We start from the raw sequence: 17,083 nt of genomic DNA on the forward strand, positions 1-17,083 counted from the left end.
CGCTGCCACTGTCGGATCATGTGTCGATCAGCTGGTTCGGTGCTTCCCGTCAGATCACTTCAGCATCGTTAGCACTGGAGCAAATAACTCCAGCGTCAAACCAATCCTGCTGTCCTTTTGAAGAAAACATGGCGCGTAACTACACGTTTGGCGGTTTGGGGCAGGACAAAAACATCAATGTGGGCACTGCTAAACCACCGTGTAGTTCTGAACTTCATTTTATTTACCTTGTTCTATTTTCTTGAGGTAAAACGAGTTTAATTTTTTTGGAACGCAGACGCTAGAATCGCCCGGCTTTAAATTAATAAAGCCACTAGATAGCATCCACATACGGTTTAATGCATACAAACCACACCATCAAAATACACAAAACCATACCGTCCCGAATCAGTAAAGGTACAGACCCTCGCGGTCACGAAACATAAAGGCAAGTTGAACCTCAACACTAAACAACCAGCAGAAAACGAAGCAACACAACCAAAAGGCTCATGAGGGCGCCTCATACTGTCGCGCCTTCACCATCGTAAGCTTGATCTGCTCCATGATTCCATCCATGCGCGCAGCATCACACGTCTTCCCCAACGGTGCCCAAGTCTGTAAGAAGATGCGGCATTTGAAGATGATGTCAGCAAGGTGAGCAAGAAACTTCTTTTCTATAGTAATTTTGTTCCTAGTCGTCCATAAAGACCAAAGTAGCGCCCCTACGCAACGCCAAACAATCCTAGCATTAGAACCCCTTGGGCCGATAGCAGGGCAAGCAGATCTATGCTGGATTGCGGGTTCCAGTTATGATGGAAAGCTTCCCGAACAGCACTCCACGCAAATCTGACTAGGTAGCAACCAAAGAAGACATGATTTGCGTTTCCCCCTAAACCGCAAACAGCACAAGTTCCGTCCGCTGGCCCGTTGCGCTTGGCCACATTATCCGATGTCGGCAAACGGTTGCAAACCATTTGCCACATAAAAATTTTGATTTTGAGGGGGAGGCCAGCCTTCCATAGCCCCCTAGCCATGTCTAGCGAGTTTCCCTCGGTTAGCTTGTTGTAAAGAGATTTGACCGTAAACTTTTAGGAAGCAGCTAGGCTCCATGTGACCGCATGAGCCCCCTGGCTGAGGTGCCTCCCCTCGAAGGAGGCCACCAACGCAGCCCAGCTAGCTGCCTCGGCTGGGACGAGTGGGCGCATGAAGGAAATCGCCGGAGGGTGGGTCCTCAATGCATCGCCCACCATTATAGTGGTGCCAGTAGCAAGTTGATATAACGCCGGGTGGGATTGCCACAACGGCGCCTGGCCCCACCAACAATTGAGCCAAAACCTCGTGGCCATGTCGTTATTCACGTTGAAATGAGCCCCTACTGAGAAAGCCGACCTCATCGCTTGGATCTCATTCCAAAACGAGGAGCCGGATGATTTGGCCTTGAACAAGTTCCCGTCTGGGAAATAGTTTGCCCAGAGGATATCCGCCCAGAGTCCCGACTCGTTTTGGGCAAGGCGCCACCACCACTTGGCGAGGAGGGCCACATTCATTAGCTTGGAGTTAGTAATCCCCAAGCCTCCGAATATCTTTGGTCTACATACCACTGCCCATTTCACCAAGTGGTATTTGCGTTTATTGCTGGTTCCTTTCCAAAAGAACCCCGAGAGAGGGGTGTCAAGCTTAGCATGGACACCATCCGTGAGGAGAAACATTCCCATTGTAAAAAGGGGAAGAGAGGATAGGCTCGAGTTGGTGAGGATCAATCTAGCCGCCGAGGACATGAACCTGCCTCGCCAAGGACTCATCCTATTGGCCACTTTGCCATATAAAGGCTCCCATTCAACAATGGAAAGTTTCTTATGTGAGATCGGGAGGCCAAGGTATTTGATCGGGCCCCCAAGCTTGTAGTTTAGAAGGTTAGCCACCCGCACACTATCGTGATCGTCCGTCCCTATAGTGATCACTTCGCTCTTTAGGAAGTTAATCTTCAGCCTCGACAAGATTTCGGAGGCAGGGAGCAGAAGCTTAATCATGGAAATACTATGGTCGTCTGGCTCGAAGAGCAACATCGTATCGTCCGTGTATTGAAGATGGGTAACCTCTTGGGATGTGGTGAGGTACCAGGTCTTTGATATGCCCTGCCGCACTTGCCTTATTGAGCATGGCCGCCAAGGCATCCGCAACGAAGTTAAAAATAAGCGGGGAGCTAGGATCTCCTTGTAGGAGGCCCCTCTTATTACGGAAAAACTTGCCCATTGTGCCATTGATGGTGACCGTTGTATGACCAGTGCTGACTAAGTGCATGATACGGTGGACAAAGCCCGCCTCAAAACCCTTTTTAAGGAGGACCTCCCTAACAAACTCTCAGTTCACTCGGTCATAGGCTTTATCGAAATCCAACTTGAGTAGGACGCCCTTCCCTTTGGTGTGTTTTAGCTCATGGATAATTTAGAGTAACGCCATTGGCCCTTCGAGAATGTTGCGGTGTTTAAGAAAACCGGTCTGGCTTTTGCTAATCACACGTTGAGCGATCGGGGCCAAGCGCGAGGCATATGCTTCCGCACAGATTTTGAACGGTACGTTGACGAGGGTGATCGGTCTAAACAACTTGATGCTATCCGCGCCTTTAACCTTAGGGATCAAACTAATAGCACCGTAGTTAAGGCGAGATAAATCTACCGTACCCAACGCAAAACAATTAACAATCGCGTAGAATAGGTGTTTAAGGCATGGCCAGAATTTCTTGAAAAACTCCACCGGCCACCCGTCCGGGCCTGGTGCCATGTCCGTTTTCATATCATCCAGGGCGTTGTCGATCTCCTCTGGCATAAAGGATAAAACGAGCCCTTCGTTTTCCTCCTCTGACACTCGCTCCGAGGGATCCCACAAATCCTCCCGAAGGCTAAGAGCCTTTTCTTCGGCCGTCCCCAAAAGGCCCAAGAGAAATTCGTAAATGTGTTTGACTATTTCCTCCTGGGTCAGTAAGAGTCCGGAATCGGATTGGAGATACAAAATGGAGCACTTCCGTTTCCGGCCGTTGGCATAGGCGTGAAAGTAGCTGGTATTTGTATCTCTTTTAGTCACCCATTTGACGCCGCCTCTACGTCGCCAATACTCTTCCTCAGCGCGCAGGATAGAGAGGACTTGATTTTCCAAAGCATAGCGGTGAGCCCATTCCCCTTCGGAGAAAGGGCGGCAATCTGCCTGGACATCTAGCGCGGCAATTTCGTCGAAAATTCTAACCCGTTCCCTCTTGGATTCGCTGCCATGGTTAGCCCCCCACCCATGAAGAAAAGCACGCAGAGAGCCAGCCGCGGCTGTCCAGCACTCTGCCGGGCCACGCTGCGGACCTATCTGGGTCAAGATAACGAGTTTTATTTCATATTTGACACTTGAGAGACAAAATATTCTTAATACATAGTGGTCCTTGGTGCAATCACACAGTCGTGGATCACTTAGTACGACTATAATTTACCAAGCAACCGGCTACATTTTGATCTCTACAAATTTCCGTTGAACAAACCCCCTATCGATCATCAACGTTTTGATCTTAACACTTTAGCAACTACTAGATGTCAAGAAAGAAAACCCGCAAAAAAAAGCCTCTAAGCATAAAGCATGTACAGAATTCGGAGACTATCCAGCGATTTGCAGCTACTGGTATCATACACCACCGTCCGTCCGTCTCCATCTGATAGATGAGACGATCACCACATCCTGTCCAAGTAATAATCTCTTGCCGCGTCGTCGCTGAGGTCGGAGCGGCGCGTGTGGGTGGCATCCGAGGAGTGGAAGCAGAGGCCGCCATGCTGCGTCCGCGTGCACGTCGACTTCCTCGCCCCAGCAGGGACATCCCGCTGGGTCAGGCTCGCCCTCGGCGCCTCCGCCGGCTGCCTGGGCACACTCTGGCACCGCAGCCTCGCCGCCGACGAGGCCGTGCCCGCCATGTACCGCGGGCTCGCGAGGAGGTCCCGGTGCCAGAGCGGCCGCGCCGCCAGCCCGTCCACGCTCTTGGCAGGCGAGTCGTACGTGTACGGCGGGTCGGCCCCGCTGAAGCGGGGCGTGTTCTGCGCCGTCTTGGCGAGCCTTACGGGCTCACGCCGGGTGGACAGCCGCGGGGGCTGCTTGACGGACCGCGGCGAGAACGGCGGGGCCAGGTCCGGGGCGAGCCGGCCCGACGAGCGATCGGCGGCGTACCGGCCGCTCGCGATCCGGCTGGACCGGGAGCGGAGGTGGCACGTGTCCATCTCCACGATCCGCGGGCTGCGCTCGTAGTTGGAGTCCGTGCTGTCGGACAGCCTCCGCCGGTGCCCCGGCTTGGCCGGCGGCGTCCTCATCCGGGCATCTTGCGCGACAATTCTCTCCTGCATTGCGGAAAATGCACAGCAGCGAACATATCAAACTCTTGAAATCACGTCGACGCGTCGTGATCGTTGATCAACACGAACGAAGAGTTCAAATTCGGGGCTGACCTGTTCCATGGATTTCCGGTAGGAGGCACTCTTGAAAGCGCGGGAATCGGCCTGCAGCCGCATGAGCGCCTGCAGCCGGTGCAGCGTCGTGGCCGCCTGCTTCCTCACGAGATAGCCTCGGACCAGAGCTTGCAGCTTGACGAGTGATCTGAGAGCGCGAAGCGCCTTCCTAGCCTGAAGCCATGCATTATTGTCAGAGAAGATTCAAAACTCAAACCAAAACAACTTGCTTTGGGCCAAGGACTAAAGAACTCAGCTTGGCCAAAGAGGCTCATGTCACACTGCGTAATCAGTAACCACTACACTGACACCGAACCAACACAGAGCTTATTATACAGAGAAGTCGCTGCTGAAGGCCCGAAGCAGAGTAAAGAACTGCGCAGCCGATCAAGATCAACGTGCAGGTTTTGCGCAGGGACAGAGGAAGAGTTAACAACTACCAACTGTCCATCATGGAAAGGAACATGACGAGCAGTGACATCACATACAGCGACGTTTAGCCCACTAATCCAAACAGATAATACAAAACGAGCTGACGGGTCTGGAATAAACAGTGTGCGAACAGTGTGAACCTATCCACTAAAATAATTGATGGGAGGATCTGCATCGTTAACGTCAGAGTTCGGGCGCATACTGGGACTGTTCAATCCATTTCGGCACGCCGGATAACAAGAAATGATGAACATAGCCGAAACTCAGACACGCACGCGGTCAGCAGTATCTCAACCAACTTATACAGGGATGACGTACGATGGAGATATCAGATATGAATCAACGGGATGATGATCAAGAACATACCAGGTAGCCTCTGAAGGCTTTCTGAATCACGACGGCCGCCTTCTCCTCGCGTGCTCCCACCAGCTCGCCGCCGGCACAGCGGCATGGCTTCACCTCCCGCGCGGGGGCGAGAGGCTCTGAGGGCCGCTTCCCGGCGTCAACCCCGCTCTTCCTCTGCTTCACGAAGCTCCATCTCTTGGTGGACTCCTTCACCGCCGCCGCGTCATGCCAGTCGGTCGCGGCATGGATCTCCTTGCCGCCACCGTGCGCCTCCTTCCTGCCTGTGAGCAGCCTCTTGAGCCACCGCATGGCACGCCCCATCTCTGCAGACATGAACGAGCGCAAGGAAGAAGCTAGAGCATCAAGTCGTTAACGGAACCAAACGTGAGTAAGATGAAGAATCTCAGAAGGAGAGGGCAGTACTTAGCCCAGTATGCCCGAGGGCGCGGCGCACTGGCGCAGAGGCTCCTCCGACTTGAGTTGAGTTGGGAGAAAAGGAGCTTTTGGGGACAGGAAGCTATGGAAGGAGAAACCTAGAGGAAGGAAGGAAGGAAGAAACACGGCGAGGGCTTATATACAGCTTGTCGACTCCGTACGCGACATCACGGCTCGTGGAGTATTAATTAGAATGGAAAAGGGAAGGGCGATTTGTACGCGAAATCCAGGAGAAATGAACGGGGCCGGAGGAAAAACTCCAAGTCCACTCTTTGCTTTGAGAGGAAAGGCACGGGATTAAAGGAGGAAATCAACCTGCGGTTGCGGGGCAGGTAAGGGAGCAGCGGCAAAAGATGGAAAGGCCGGTGGCCGGAGCGGAGCGGCGAAGTTTACGTGAGTCACTCCAGTCCAGCCAGCCAGCCAGCCCGGAAGAGGAAACTTTGCAGCGCATCAACCTCGAACGGATAACCGCAGCGGCGGCGAGCGGATTACTCCTACTGCTGCTTCTACTAGTCTAGCGGGCGGGGAGGGAGAGGGAGAGGGATAGGTGGGAGAGCGAGCCCAACTGACGCGTGGGTCTCGGCACCACCAGATCACCAAGCAGACTGGTAGCGCCACCGCCGAGCGCGCGCGCGCAAGCCAACAAATGCGCAGGCCAAAGGACCAACTCAAGTCCACATATGTACGTACGTAGCAGTACCGACATGCGCCGATCGAGTAGAACAACAACAAAGCCGCCGTTGATCAGGCAACCTGGCAGTACACGGCAATGCACAATCATTCACTCGCGACCGCCTCCAAAACGGATCGGTCGGGATTCGGGACCATGCCACTCATGCAGCATGGACGTAGTTACGTACTACATGAAACGGTGGGGATCGTTCGCGCCGATGCTGCACCGAGAGACCCACGCCGGCCGCTTCTGTTTCTTGGGCACCTCCCTCTCGGGCAACCCTTGTTCGGCGACTTGTATACCGTGCACCCCAGCCCGGTACGAAGCGCATGGAGGGATGCCCTCCACGAGATGAGGGTGGATAAAATATTGCAGTTCCGGAGAAACGGAGTACGTAGTACTGGAGTAGTACGTAGCAGTAGCACCAGGCAGGCACGGACACCGGGGGTGTGGCGGATCTCGCTTGTGCGTTTTCACTGTTTCGCGGGCAGAACGGGGAGAGGGATCCACAGTTGCCGTCAACGTCGCTGCTCGATCTGGGTTCAACCTTGGGACCACGGACGAAGCGGCCAAACTTACTCCTACTCGATCTGGATTCCTTCTCCGAATGGAGCAGAGCGGCGCTAGCCCTACCTTAAATTTCGTTACTACTCGATCTGGACAACTCATGGCTGTCAGTGCGGTTAGTGACGCTTTGCCCTGCACCTCACGATTTAATTCGTGGCTCTAACGTGTGCTATGTAGCTCGTCTTGACACCACGACAACGCATGGACGTTCTCGGTTTTCTACGGGGTACGTATTCAGCTTCTTTTGTGCTCCCGGGAGCTTCAGGCGGCGTGGAAAGATAGCACCAGGTCATCGCTATCAGTTCTCCTGTGCAGCTTTTAAGTGCGAGATTTGCCAAAGTTTTGTGTTATCTATATTTAATGTAGAGTCCGACTGTTGATCAGTCGACTACAAATTTCACAGACCACACCGCTCATGTGGTAAATTGTCTCAAGTTTACAATATCAAGACAGTTTTTATTATTTCGAAACGGGGACACAAGGTTTGTCTCATTTATAGATTATCGGATTATAGCATAGTTTTTGTGTTACAGAGGCCCCTAACACAACGCATGGGTAATTACTCTCGCGACATGATTGACCCTAAGTTTCTTGGCTCCCGCGGTTACCCAAAGTTTTGGGTTGGCCATGATGGCGTCGAGGAGAATTGGCGGGGAGGCATTCTTGTGTCTTGACGGAAGACGTAGGAGTTTCTCTCGTTCGAAATTGTCCACGACACAAGCAGAGTGAGAGACGCCATGGCTTTCTTATTAGGGTTGACCCAATCGTTAACAAAGTCTTCAACGTGTCAAATAGAGGTGTCCATATGCGTGAGGCCTAGTGCTACTTCTGTATGAGATGTTGGATTCTCCAAAGAGGAAAGATGATGTAGCACATCAGCAGATCTTATTTCTCTCAGTAAAAAAATCAAGATTTATCGAACCAATAGGAGGCACCAAGCTATCAACGTTAGCAGCACCTACACACAAACAAGAAAGATTGCTTGAACCCAACAGTAGCAAGGAGGTTGTCAATCCCCTTGTTCTTGCTAGTCATAAGATTAAATGCGAATATATAGTGATAGAGAAAATGGCAAGAAAGTAAAAGAGTAAATTGTAGGAGCTTTTGTATTAATGGAGAATGGACCCTGGGGCCGTAGGTTCACCAGTGGCATCTCTCTCGAAAGCAGGTAGTAGCATGTTAACAAAAATCTGTTGAACAATTGACAGAATAGCGGCAACTTATAACTATGATCATTCATGGCATAATCTCACATACACATAACGTCGGTTATAACTACACTAATAGAAAACAAGGCTTTGGTCCAGGCCTGAAAAGCCCATTAATCCCGGTTCACTCACGAACCGGGACCCATGGGGGCATCGGTCCCGGTTCGTCAGGCCAGGGCGCCGGCCGGGTCTCGTGGGCCATTGCTCCCGGTTCGTCTGACCCATTTGGTCCCGGTTCCAGGCACGAACCGGGACCAATGGGCCTCGCTCCTAGCCCACAACCATTGGTCCTGGTTTGTGGCTGGAACCGGGACCAAATGTGGTCCTTTAGTCCCGGTTCCAGCCACAAACCGGGACCAAAGAGAAGCCTATATATACCCCCTGCTCGCGAGCAGAGCAGTGCATTGCTCTGTTTTTTTGGCCGGTCGTGGGAGAGCTTTGTAGTGCTCTAACTCACCTCCTATGCACATGAGGTGTTCGATGAAATGCCCGAGCCACACTTAAGCTTTCTCCTCTCGAAGCTCCTTGTCCAAGCTCCATTTTCCTCAAGATTTGTCTAGGTTTGGCGGTCCATCCTGTCCCGTCCCCGTCCTCATCGTCGTCGATCGCCCGCGCCGATCTCGTTACCGGCACCACCGTGGTGAGCCTCTTGTTCTTATCTTCTTTCTAAAAGAAAAAAGTTCTTACTTGTATGATTTAGATAAATACTTGTGTAATTTTCTTACTTTTATTATTGTTTGTTATTATATAGTGCGATGGTTTTGGTATCCGCCTCCATCAGGCCTCGTCCTGTCTATGATTCGGTTGTTGTATATATTATCTTTTATAACTATTTGTTTCATTTAGTGTTTATGACAATTATGCCGACCAACGTGACATAGATTTTTTTATCTAGGAGGCATGTGAACCGGAAATTCCAACCGACCCTATTGTCGAGAGGTTAAATTTAGTTGAAAAAGAAAACAATTACTTGAAGGAAATATTGGAAAAAATTGAGGAGGAGAAGATGATATTGGAGTTGCATGTTGCGGATGTCGTCGATGATCACAAGATCAAGATGGATGCAATGCGCTTGAAGCTAAGAAAGATTACAAAATATGCCATTCATACTGAGGCTTGGTATCATTATGCCGTTGGATCAATTGTTACCTTAGTTGCGATTATGGTTGCATTTGTTGTTGCATTGAAATGTTTTAGATAGTTTCAATGTATGGTTTAATTAGATACTCTGGAGAGCTATATGTTGTTCAATGAGAACTATGTATGTACTTTGGTTTTAATGTGATGATGAACTTCTATTAATTTGGTCACTTCTGTATTCATGATGTTCTTTAATGGTTTTTGACATACTTAATTATATATAATGCATGCAGATGAACCGGCAATGGATGTACGGTAACAGACGCACCTCCGAGTACATTAAGGGCGTCCATAATTTTCTTGAAGTGGCTGAGGCAAACAAGCATAATGGTTTTATGTGTTGTCCATGCCCTATATGTGGGAATACGAAGTCTTACTCTAACCGGAAAATCCTTCACACCCACCTGCTTTATAAGGGTTTCATGCCACATGGACCAAGCACGGAGAAAGAGAGGTTATGATGGAAGACAACAAAGAAGAAGAGGATGATGACAACTATGTGCCCCCTGAATACAGTGAGCTGCAATGGGGGAAGCTGAAGATCAAGAGGAACCAGACGATGTGCCCGATGATGATCTTTGTCGGGTCATTGTTGATGCAAAGAGACAATGCGAAAGTGAAAAGGATAAGTTGAAGTTCGATCACATGTTAGAGGATCACAAAAAAGGGTTGTACCCCAATTGCGAAGATGGCAACATAAAGCTCGGTACCACACTGGAATTGCTGCAGTGGAAGGCAGAGAATGGTGTACCTGACAAAGGATTTGGGAAGCTACTGAAAATATTGAAGAAGAAGCTTCCAAATAATAACGAATTGCCTAACAGTACGTACGCAACAAAGAAGGTTGTATGCCCTCTAGGATTGGAGGTGCAAAAGATACATGCATGCCCTAATGACTGCATCCTCTACCGCGGTGCATACGAGGATTTGAACGCATGCCCGGTATGCGGTGCATTGTGGTATAAGATCAGACGAGATGGCCCTGGTGATGTTGAGGGCGAGCGTCCCAGGAAGAGGGTTCCTGCCAAGGTGATGTGGTATGCTCCTATAATACCACGGTTGAAACGTTTGTTCAGAAACAAAGAGCATGCCAAGTTGATGTGATGGCACAAACAGGACCATAAGAAAGACGGGAAGTTGAGAGCACCCGCTGACGGGTCGCAGTTGAAAAAATCGAGAGAAAGTGGGGGGCTTTGCAGGTGACGCAAGGAACATATGGTTTGGTTTAAGTGCGGATGACATTAATCCTTTTAGGGACTAGAGCAGCAATCAAAACACCTGGCCCGTGACTCTATGTATCTAAAACCTTCCTCCTTGGTTGTGCATGAAGCAGAAGTTCATTATGATGCCAGTTCTCGTCCAAGGCCCTAAGCAACCCGACAACGACATTGATGTGTGAAGGAAATATGCCCTAGAGGCAATAATAAAGTTATTATTTATTTCCTTATATCATGATAAATGTTTATTATTCATGCTAGAATTGTATTAACCGGAAACATAATACATGTGTGAATACATAGACAAACTGAGTGTCACTAGTATGCCTCTACTTGACTAGCTCGTTGATCAAAGATGGTTAAGTTTCCTAGCCATTGACATGGGTTGTCATTTGATTAACGAGATCACATCATTAGGTGAATGATGTGATTGACTTGACCCATTCCGTTAGCTTAGCACTCAATCGTTTAGTATGTTGCTATTGCTTTCTTCATGACTTATACATGTTCCTATGACTATGAGATTATGCAACTCCCGTTTACCGGAGGAACACTTTGTGTGCTACCAAACGTCACAATGTAACTGGGTGATTATAAGGGTGCTCTACAGGTGTCTCCGAAGGTACCTGTTGGGTTGGCGTATTTCGAGATTAGGATTTGTCACTCCGATTGTCGGAGAGGTATCTCTGGGCCCACTCGGTAATGCACATCACTTAAGCCTTGCGAGCATTGCAACTAATGAGTTAGTTGTGGGATGATGTATTACGGAACGAGTAAAGAGACTTGCCGGTACAAGATTGAACTAGGTATTGAGATACCGACGATCGAATCTCGGGCAAGTAACATACCGATGATAAAGGGAACAACGTATGTTGTTATGCGGTCTGACCGATAAAGATCTTCGTAGAATATGTGGGAGCCAATATGAGCATCCAGGTTCCGCTATTGGTTATTGACCGGAGACGTGTCTCGGTCATGTCTACATAGTTCTCGAACCCGTAGGGTCCGCACGCTTAACATTTCGATGACAATTATATTATGAGTTTATACGTTTTGATGTACCGAAGGTTGTTCGGAGTCCCGGATGTGATCACGGACACGACGAGGAGTCTCGAAATGGTCGAGACATGAAGATTGATATATTGGAAGCCTATATTTGGATATCGGAAGTGTTCCGGGTGAAATCGGGATTTTATCGGAGTACTAGAGGGGTTACCGGAACCCCCCGGGGGTTAATGGGCCTTAGTGGAGAAGAGGAGAGGCGGCCAGGGCAAGGGCCGCACGCCCCTCCCCCCTAGTCCGAATAGGACAAGGAGAGGGGGGCGGCACCCCCCTTTCCTTCTTCTCTTCCACCTCTTTCCCCCTCTTCTCCTAATCCAACAAGGAAAAGGGAGGAAGTCCTACTCCCGGTGGGAGTAGGACTCCTCCTGGCGCGCCCCCTCCTGGCCGGCCGCACCTCCCCCCTTGCTCCTTTATATACGGGGGCAGGGGGGCACCCTAGAGACACAACAATTGATCGTTTGATATTTTAGCCGTGTGCGGTGCCCCCCACCACCATAGTCCACCTCGATAATACTGTAGCGGTGCTTAGGCGAAGCCCTGCGTCGGTAGAACATCATCATCGTCACCACGCTGTCGTGCTGACGAAACTCTCCCTCAACACTCGGCTGGATTGGAGTTCGAGGGACGTCATCGGGCTGAACGTGTGCTGAACTCGGAGGTGCCGTGCGTTCGGTACTTGATCGGTCGGATCGTGAAGACGTACGACTACATCAACCGCGTTGTGCTAACGCTTCTGCTTTCGGTCTACGAGGGTACGTGGACAACACTCTCCCCTCTTGTTGCTATGCATCACCATGATCTTGCGTGTGCGTAGGAATTTTTTTGAAATTACTACGTTCCCCAACAGTGGCATTCGAGCCTGGTTTTATGCGTAGATGTCATATGCACGAGTAGAACACAAGTGAGTTGTGGGCGATATAAGTCATACTGCTTACCAGCATGTCATACTTTGGTTCGGCGGTATTGTTGGATGAAGCGGCCCGGACCGACATTACGCGTACGCTTACGCGAGGCTAGTTCTACCGACGTGCTTTGCACACAAGTGGCTGGCGGGTGTCAGTTTCTCCAACTTTAGTTGAACCGAGTGTGGCTACGCCCGGTCCTTGCGAAAGTTAAAACAACACCAACTTGACAAACTATCGTTGTGGTTTTGATGCGTAGGTAAGAACGGTTCTTGCTAAGCCCGTAGCAGCCACGTAAAACTTGCAACAACAAAGTAGAGGACGTCTAACTTGTTTTTGCAGGGCATGTTGTGATGTGATATGGTCAAGACATGTTGCTAAATTTTATTGTATGAGATGATCATGTTTTGTAACCCGAGTTATCGGCAACTCGCAGGAGCCATATGGTTGTCGCTTTATTGTATGCAATGCAATCGCCCTGTAATGCTTTACTTTATCACTAAGCGGTAGCGATAGTCGTAGAAGCATAAGATTGGCGAGACGACAACGATGCTACGATGGAGATCAAGGTGTCGCGCCGGTGACGATGGTGACCATGACGGTGCTTCGGAGATGGAGATCACAAGCACAAGATGATGATGGCCATATCATATCACTTATATTGATTGCATGTGATGTTTATCTTTTATGCATCTTATCTTGCTTTGATTGACGGTAGCATTATAAGATTATCTCTCACTAAATTTCAAGATAAAAGTGTTCTCCCTGAGTATGCACTGTTGCCAAAGTTCGTCGTGCCCAGATACCACGTGATGATCGGGTGTGATAAGCTCTACGTCCATCTACAACGGGTGCAAGACAGTTTTGCACACGCGGAATACTCAGGTTAAACTTGACGAGCCTAGCATATGCAGATATGGCCTCGGAACACTGAGACTGAAAGGTCGAGCGTGAATCATATAGTAGATATGATCAACATAGTGATGTTCACCATTGAAAGCTAATCCATTTCACGTGATGATCGGTTATGGTTTAGTTGATTTGGATCACGTGGTCACTTAGAGGATTAGAGGGATGTCTATCTAAGTGGGAGTTCTTAAGTAATATGATTAATTGAACTTAAATTTATCATGAACTTTGTACCTGATAGTATCTTGCTTGTCTATGTTGATTGTAGATAGATGGCCCGTGATGTTGTTCCGTTGAATTTTAATGCGTTCCTTGAGAAAGCAAAGTTGAAAGATGATGGTAGCAATTACACGGACTGGGTCCGTAACATGAGGATTATCCTCATTGCTGCACAGAAGAATTACGTCCTGGAAGCACCGCTGGGTGCCAGGCCTGCTACAGATGCAACTGACGACGTTAAGAACGTCTGGCAAAGCAAAGCTGATGACTACTCGATAGTTCAGTGTGCCATGCTTTACGGCTTAGAACCGGGACTTCAACGACGTTTTGAACGTCATGGAGCATATGAGATGTTCCAGGAGTTGAAGTTAATATTTCAAGCAAATGCCCGGACTGAGAGATATGAAGTCTCCAATAAGTTCTACAGCTGCAAGATGGAGGAGAATAGTTCTGTCAGTGGGCATATACTCAGAATGTCTGGGTATAACAATCACTTGATTCAACTGGGAGTTAATCTTCCGGATGATAGTGTCATTGACAGAATTCTTCAATCACTGCCACCAAGCTATAAGAGCTTCATGATGAACTATAACATGCAAGGGATGGATAAGACGATCCCCGAGCTCTTCGCAATGCTAAAGGCTGTGGAGGTATAAATCAAGAAGGAGCATCAAGTGTTGATCGTCAATAAGACCACCAGTTTCAAGAAAAAGGGTAAAGGGAAGAAGAAGGGGAACTTCAAGAAGAACAGCAAACAAGTTGCTGCTCAAGAGAAGAAACCCAAGTCTGGACCTAAGCCTGAGACTGAGTGCTTCTACTGCAAGCAGACTGGTCACTGGAAGCGGAACTGCCCCAAGTATTTGGCGGATAAGAAGGATGGCAAGGTGAACAAAGGTATATGTGATATACATGTTATTGATGTGTACCTTACCAGAGCTCGCAGTAGCACCTGTGTATTTGATACTGGTTCTGTTGCTAATATTTGCAACTCAAAACAGGGACTACGGATGAAGCGAACACTGGCTAAGGACGAGGTGACGATGCGCGTGGGAAACGGTTCCAAAGTCGATGTGATCGCCGTCGGCACGCTACCTCTACATCTACCTTCGGGATTAGTATTAGACCTAAATAATTGTTATTTGGTGCCAGCGTTGAGCATGAACATTATATCTGGATCTTGTTTGATGCGAGACGGTTATTCATTTAAATCAGAGAATAATGGTTGTTCTATTTATATGAGTAATATCTTTTATGGTCATGCACCCTTAAAGAGTGGTCTATTTTTTATGAATCTCGATAGTAGTGATACACATATTCATAATGTTGAAGCCAAAAGATGCAGAGTTGATAATGATAGTGCAACTTATTTGTGGCACTGCCGTTTAGGTCATATCGGTATAAAGCGCATGAAGAAACTCCATACTGATGGACTTTTGGAACCACTTGATTATGAATCACTTGGTACTTGCAAACCGTGCCTCATGGGCAAGATGACTAAAACGCCGTTCTCCGGTACTATGGAGAGAGCAACAGATTTGTTGGAAATCATACATACAGATGTATGTGGTCCGATGAATGTTGAGGCTCGTGGCGGATATCGTTATTTTCTCAACTTCACACATGATTTAAGCAGATATGGGTATATCTACTTAATGAAACATAAGTCTGGAACGTTTGAAAAGTTCAAAGAATTTCAGAGTGAAGTTGAAAATCATCGTAACAAGAAAATAAAGTTTCTACGATCTGATCGTGGAGGAGAATATTTGAGTTACGAGTTTGGTCTACATTTAAAACAATGCGGAATAGTTTCGCAACTCACGCCACCCGGAACACCACAGCGTAATGGTTTGTCCGAACGTCGTAATCGTACTTTACTAGATATGGTGCGGTCTATGATGTCTCTTACTGATTTACTGCTATCGTTTTGGGGTTATGCTTTAGAGACGGCTGCATTCACGTTAAATAGGGCACCATCGAAATCCGTTGAGACGACGCCTTATGAATTGTGGTTTGGCAAGAAACCAAAGTTGTCGTTTCTTAAAGTTTGGGGCTGCGATGCTTATGTGAAAAAGCTTCAACCTGATAAGCTCGAACCCAAATCGGAGAAATGTGTCTTCATAGGATACCCAAAGGAGACTGTTGGGTACACCTTCTATCACAGATCCGAAGGCAAGACATTCGTTGCTAAGAATGGATCCTTTCTAGAGAAGGAGTTTCTCTCAAAAGAAGTGAGTGGGAGGAAAGTAGAACTTGATGAGGTAACTGTACCTGCTCCCTTATTGGAAAGTAGCTCATCACAGAAATCTGTTCCTGTGACGCCTACACCAATTAGTGAGGAAGTTAATGATGATGATCATGGAACTTCAGATCAAGTTGTTACTGAACCTCATAGGTCAACCAGCGTAAGATCCGCACCAGAGTGGTACGGTAATCCTATTCTGGAGGTTATGTTACTAGACCATGACGAACCTACGAACTATGAAGAAGCGATGGTGAAGCCAGATTCCGCAAAATGGTTTGAGGCCATGAAATCTGAGATGGGATCCATGTATGAGAACAAAGTGTGGACTTTGGTTGACTTGCCCGATAATCGGCAAGCAATTGAGAATAAATGGATCTTCAAGAAGAAGACTGACGCTGACGGTAATGTTACTGTCTATAAAGCTCGACTTGTTGCAAAAGGTTTTCGAAAAGTTCAAGGGATAAACTACGCTGAGACCTTCTCTCCCGTAGCGATGCTTAAGTCTGTCCGAATCATGTTAGCAATTGCCGCATTTTATGATTTTGAAATTTGGCAAATGGATGTCAAAACTGCATTCCTGAATGGATTTCTGGAAGAAGAGTTGTATATGATGCAACCGGAAGGTTTTGTCGATCCAAAGGGAGCTAACAAAGTGTGCAAGCTCCAGCGATCCATTTATGGACTGGTGCAAGCCTCTCGGAGTTGGAATAAACGCTTTGATAGTGTGATCAAAGCATTTGGTTTTGTACAGACTTTTGGAGAAGCCTGTATTTACAAGAAAGTGAGTGGGAGCTCTGTAGCATTTCTGATATTATATGTGGATGACATATTGCTGATTGGAAATGATATAGAATTTCTAGATAGCATAAAGGGATACTTAAATAAGAGTTTCTCAATGAAAGACCTCGGTGAAGCTGCGTATATATTGGGCATCAAGATCTATAGAGATAGATCAAGACGCTTAATTGGACTTTCACAAAGCACATACCTTGACAAAGTTTTGAAGAAGTTCAAAATGGATCAGGCAAAGAAAGGGTCCTTGCCTGTGTTACAAGGTGTGAAGTTGAGTAAGACTCAATGCCCGACCACTGCAGAAGATAGAGAGAAAATGAAAGATGTTCCCTATGCTTCAGCCATAGGCTCTATCATGTATGCAATGCTGTGTACCAGACCTGATGTGTGCCTTGCTATAAGTCTAGCAGGAAGGTACCAAAGTAATCCAGGAGTGGATCACTGGACAGCGGTCAAGAACATCCTGAAATACCTGAAAAGGACTAAGGATAT

General features: G+C 48.1%; 1 protein-coding gene across 2 annotated transcripts; it reads right to left on the bottom strand.

The window, feature by feature from the left end:
- Nucleotides 1–3,383: 3,383 nt before the first annotated feature.
- LOC109775220 (protein IQ-domain 26) lies at nt 3,384–6,312 on the bottom strand. Of its 2 annotated transcripts, XM_020333968.4 has the most exons (4): nt 5,649–6,176; nt 5,247–5,548; nt 4,449–4,622; nt 3,384–4,340 (listed from the first exon to the last, which is right to left on the bottom strand). In XM_020333968.4, exons 2-4 carry the CDS (start codon nt 5,544–5,546, stop codon nt 3,684–3,686), a joined length of 1,131 nt encoding a protein of 376 aa, XP_020189557.1. In that variant the 5' UTR covers nt 5,547–5,548; nt 5,649–6,176; the 3' UTR covers nt 3,384–3,683. The 2 variants fall into 2 exon arrangements, with proteins under 2 accessions (XP_020189557.1, XP_020189556.1); XM_020333967.4 differs by having other exon boundaries at nt 5,247–6,312.
- Nucleotides 6,313–17,083: the final 10,771 nt, after the last annotated feature.

The sequence above is a fragment of the Aegilops tauschii genome, chromosome 3 (assembly GCF_002575655.3).
Source record: "Aegilops tauschii subsp. strangulata cultivar AL8/78 chromosome 3, Aet v6.0, whole genome shotgun sequence".
Lineage (NCBI taxonomy): Eukaryota > Viridiplantae > Streptophyta > Magnoliopsida > Poales > Poaceae > Aegilops > Aegilops tauschii.

What these genes read in the sequence shown, in the direction of transcription:
- LOC109775220 (XM_020333967.4), bottom strand. Translation starts at nt 5,558, where the DNA reads ATGTCTGCAGAGATGGGGCGTGCCATGCGGTGGCTCAAGAGGCTGCTC. An exon ending in AAGCCTTCAGAGGCTACCTG is followed by an intron (nt 4,623 to 5,246) that starts GTATGTTCTTGA and finishes GCATGGCTTCAG; the next exon opens with GCTAGGAAGGCGCTTCGCGC. An exon ending in ACCGGAAATCCATGGAACAG is followed by an intron (nt 4,341 to 4,448) that starts GTCAGCCCCGAA and finishes TCCGCAATGCAG; the next exon opens with GAGAGAATTGTCGCGCAAGA.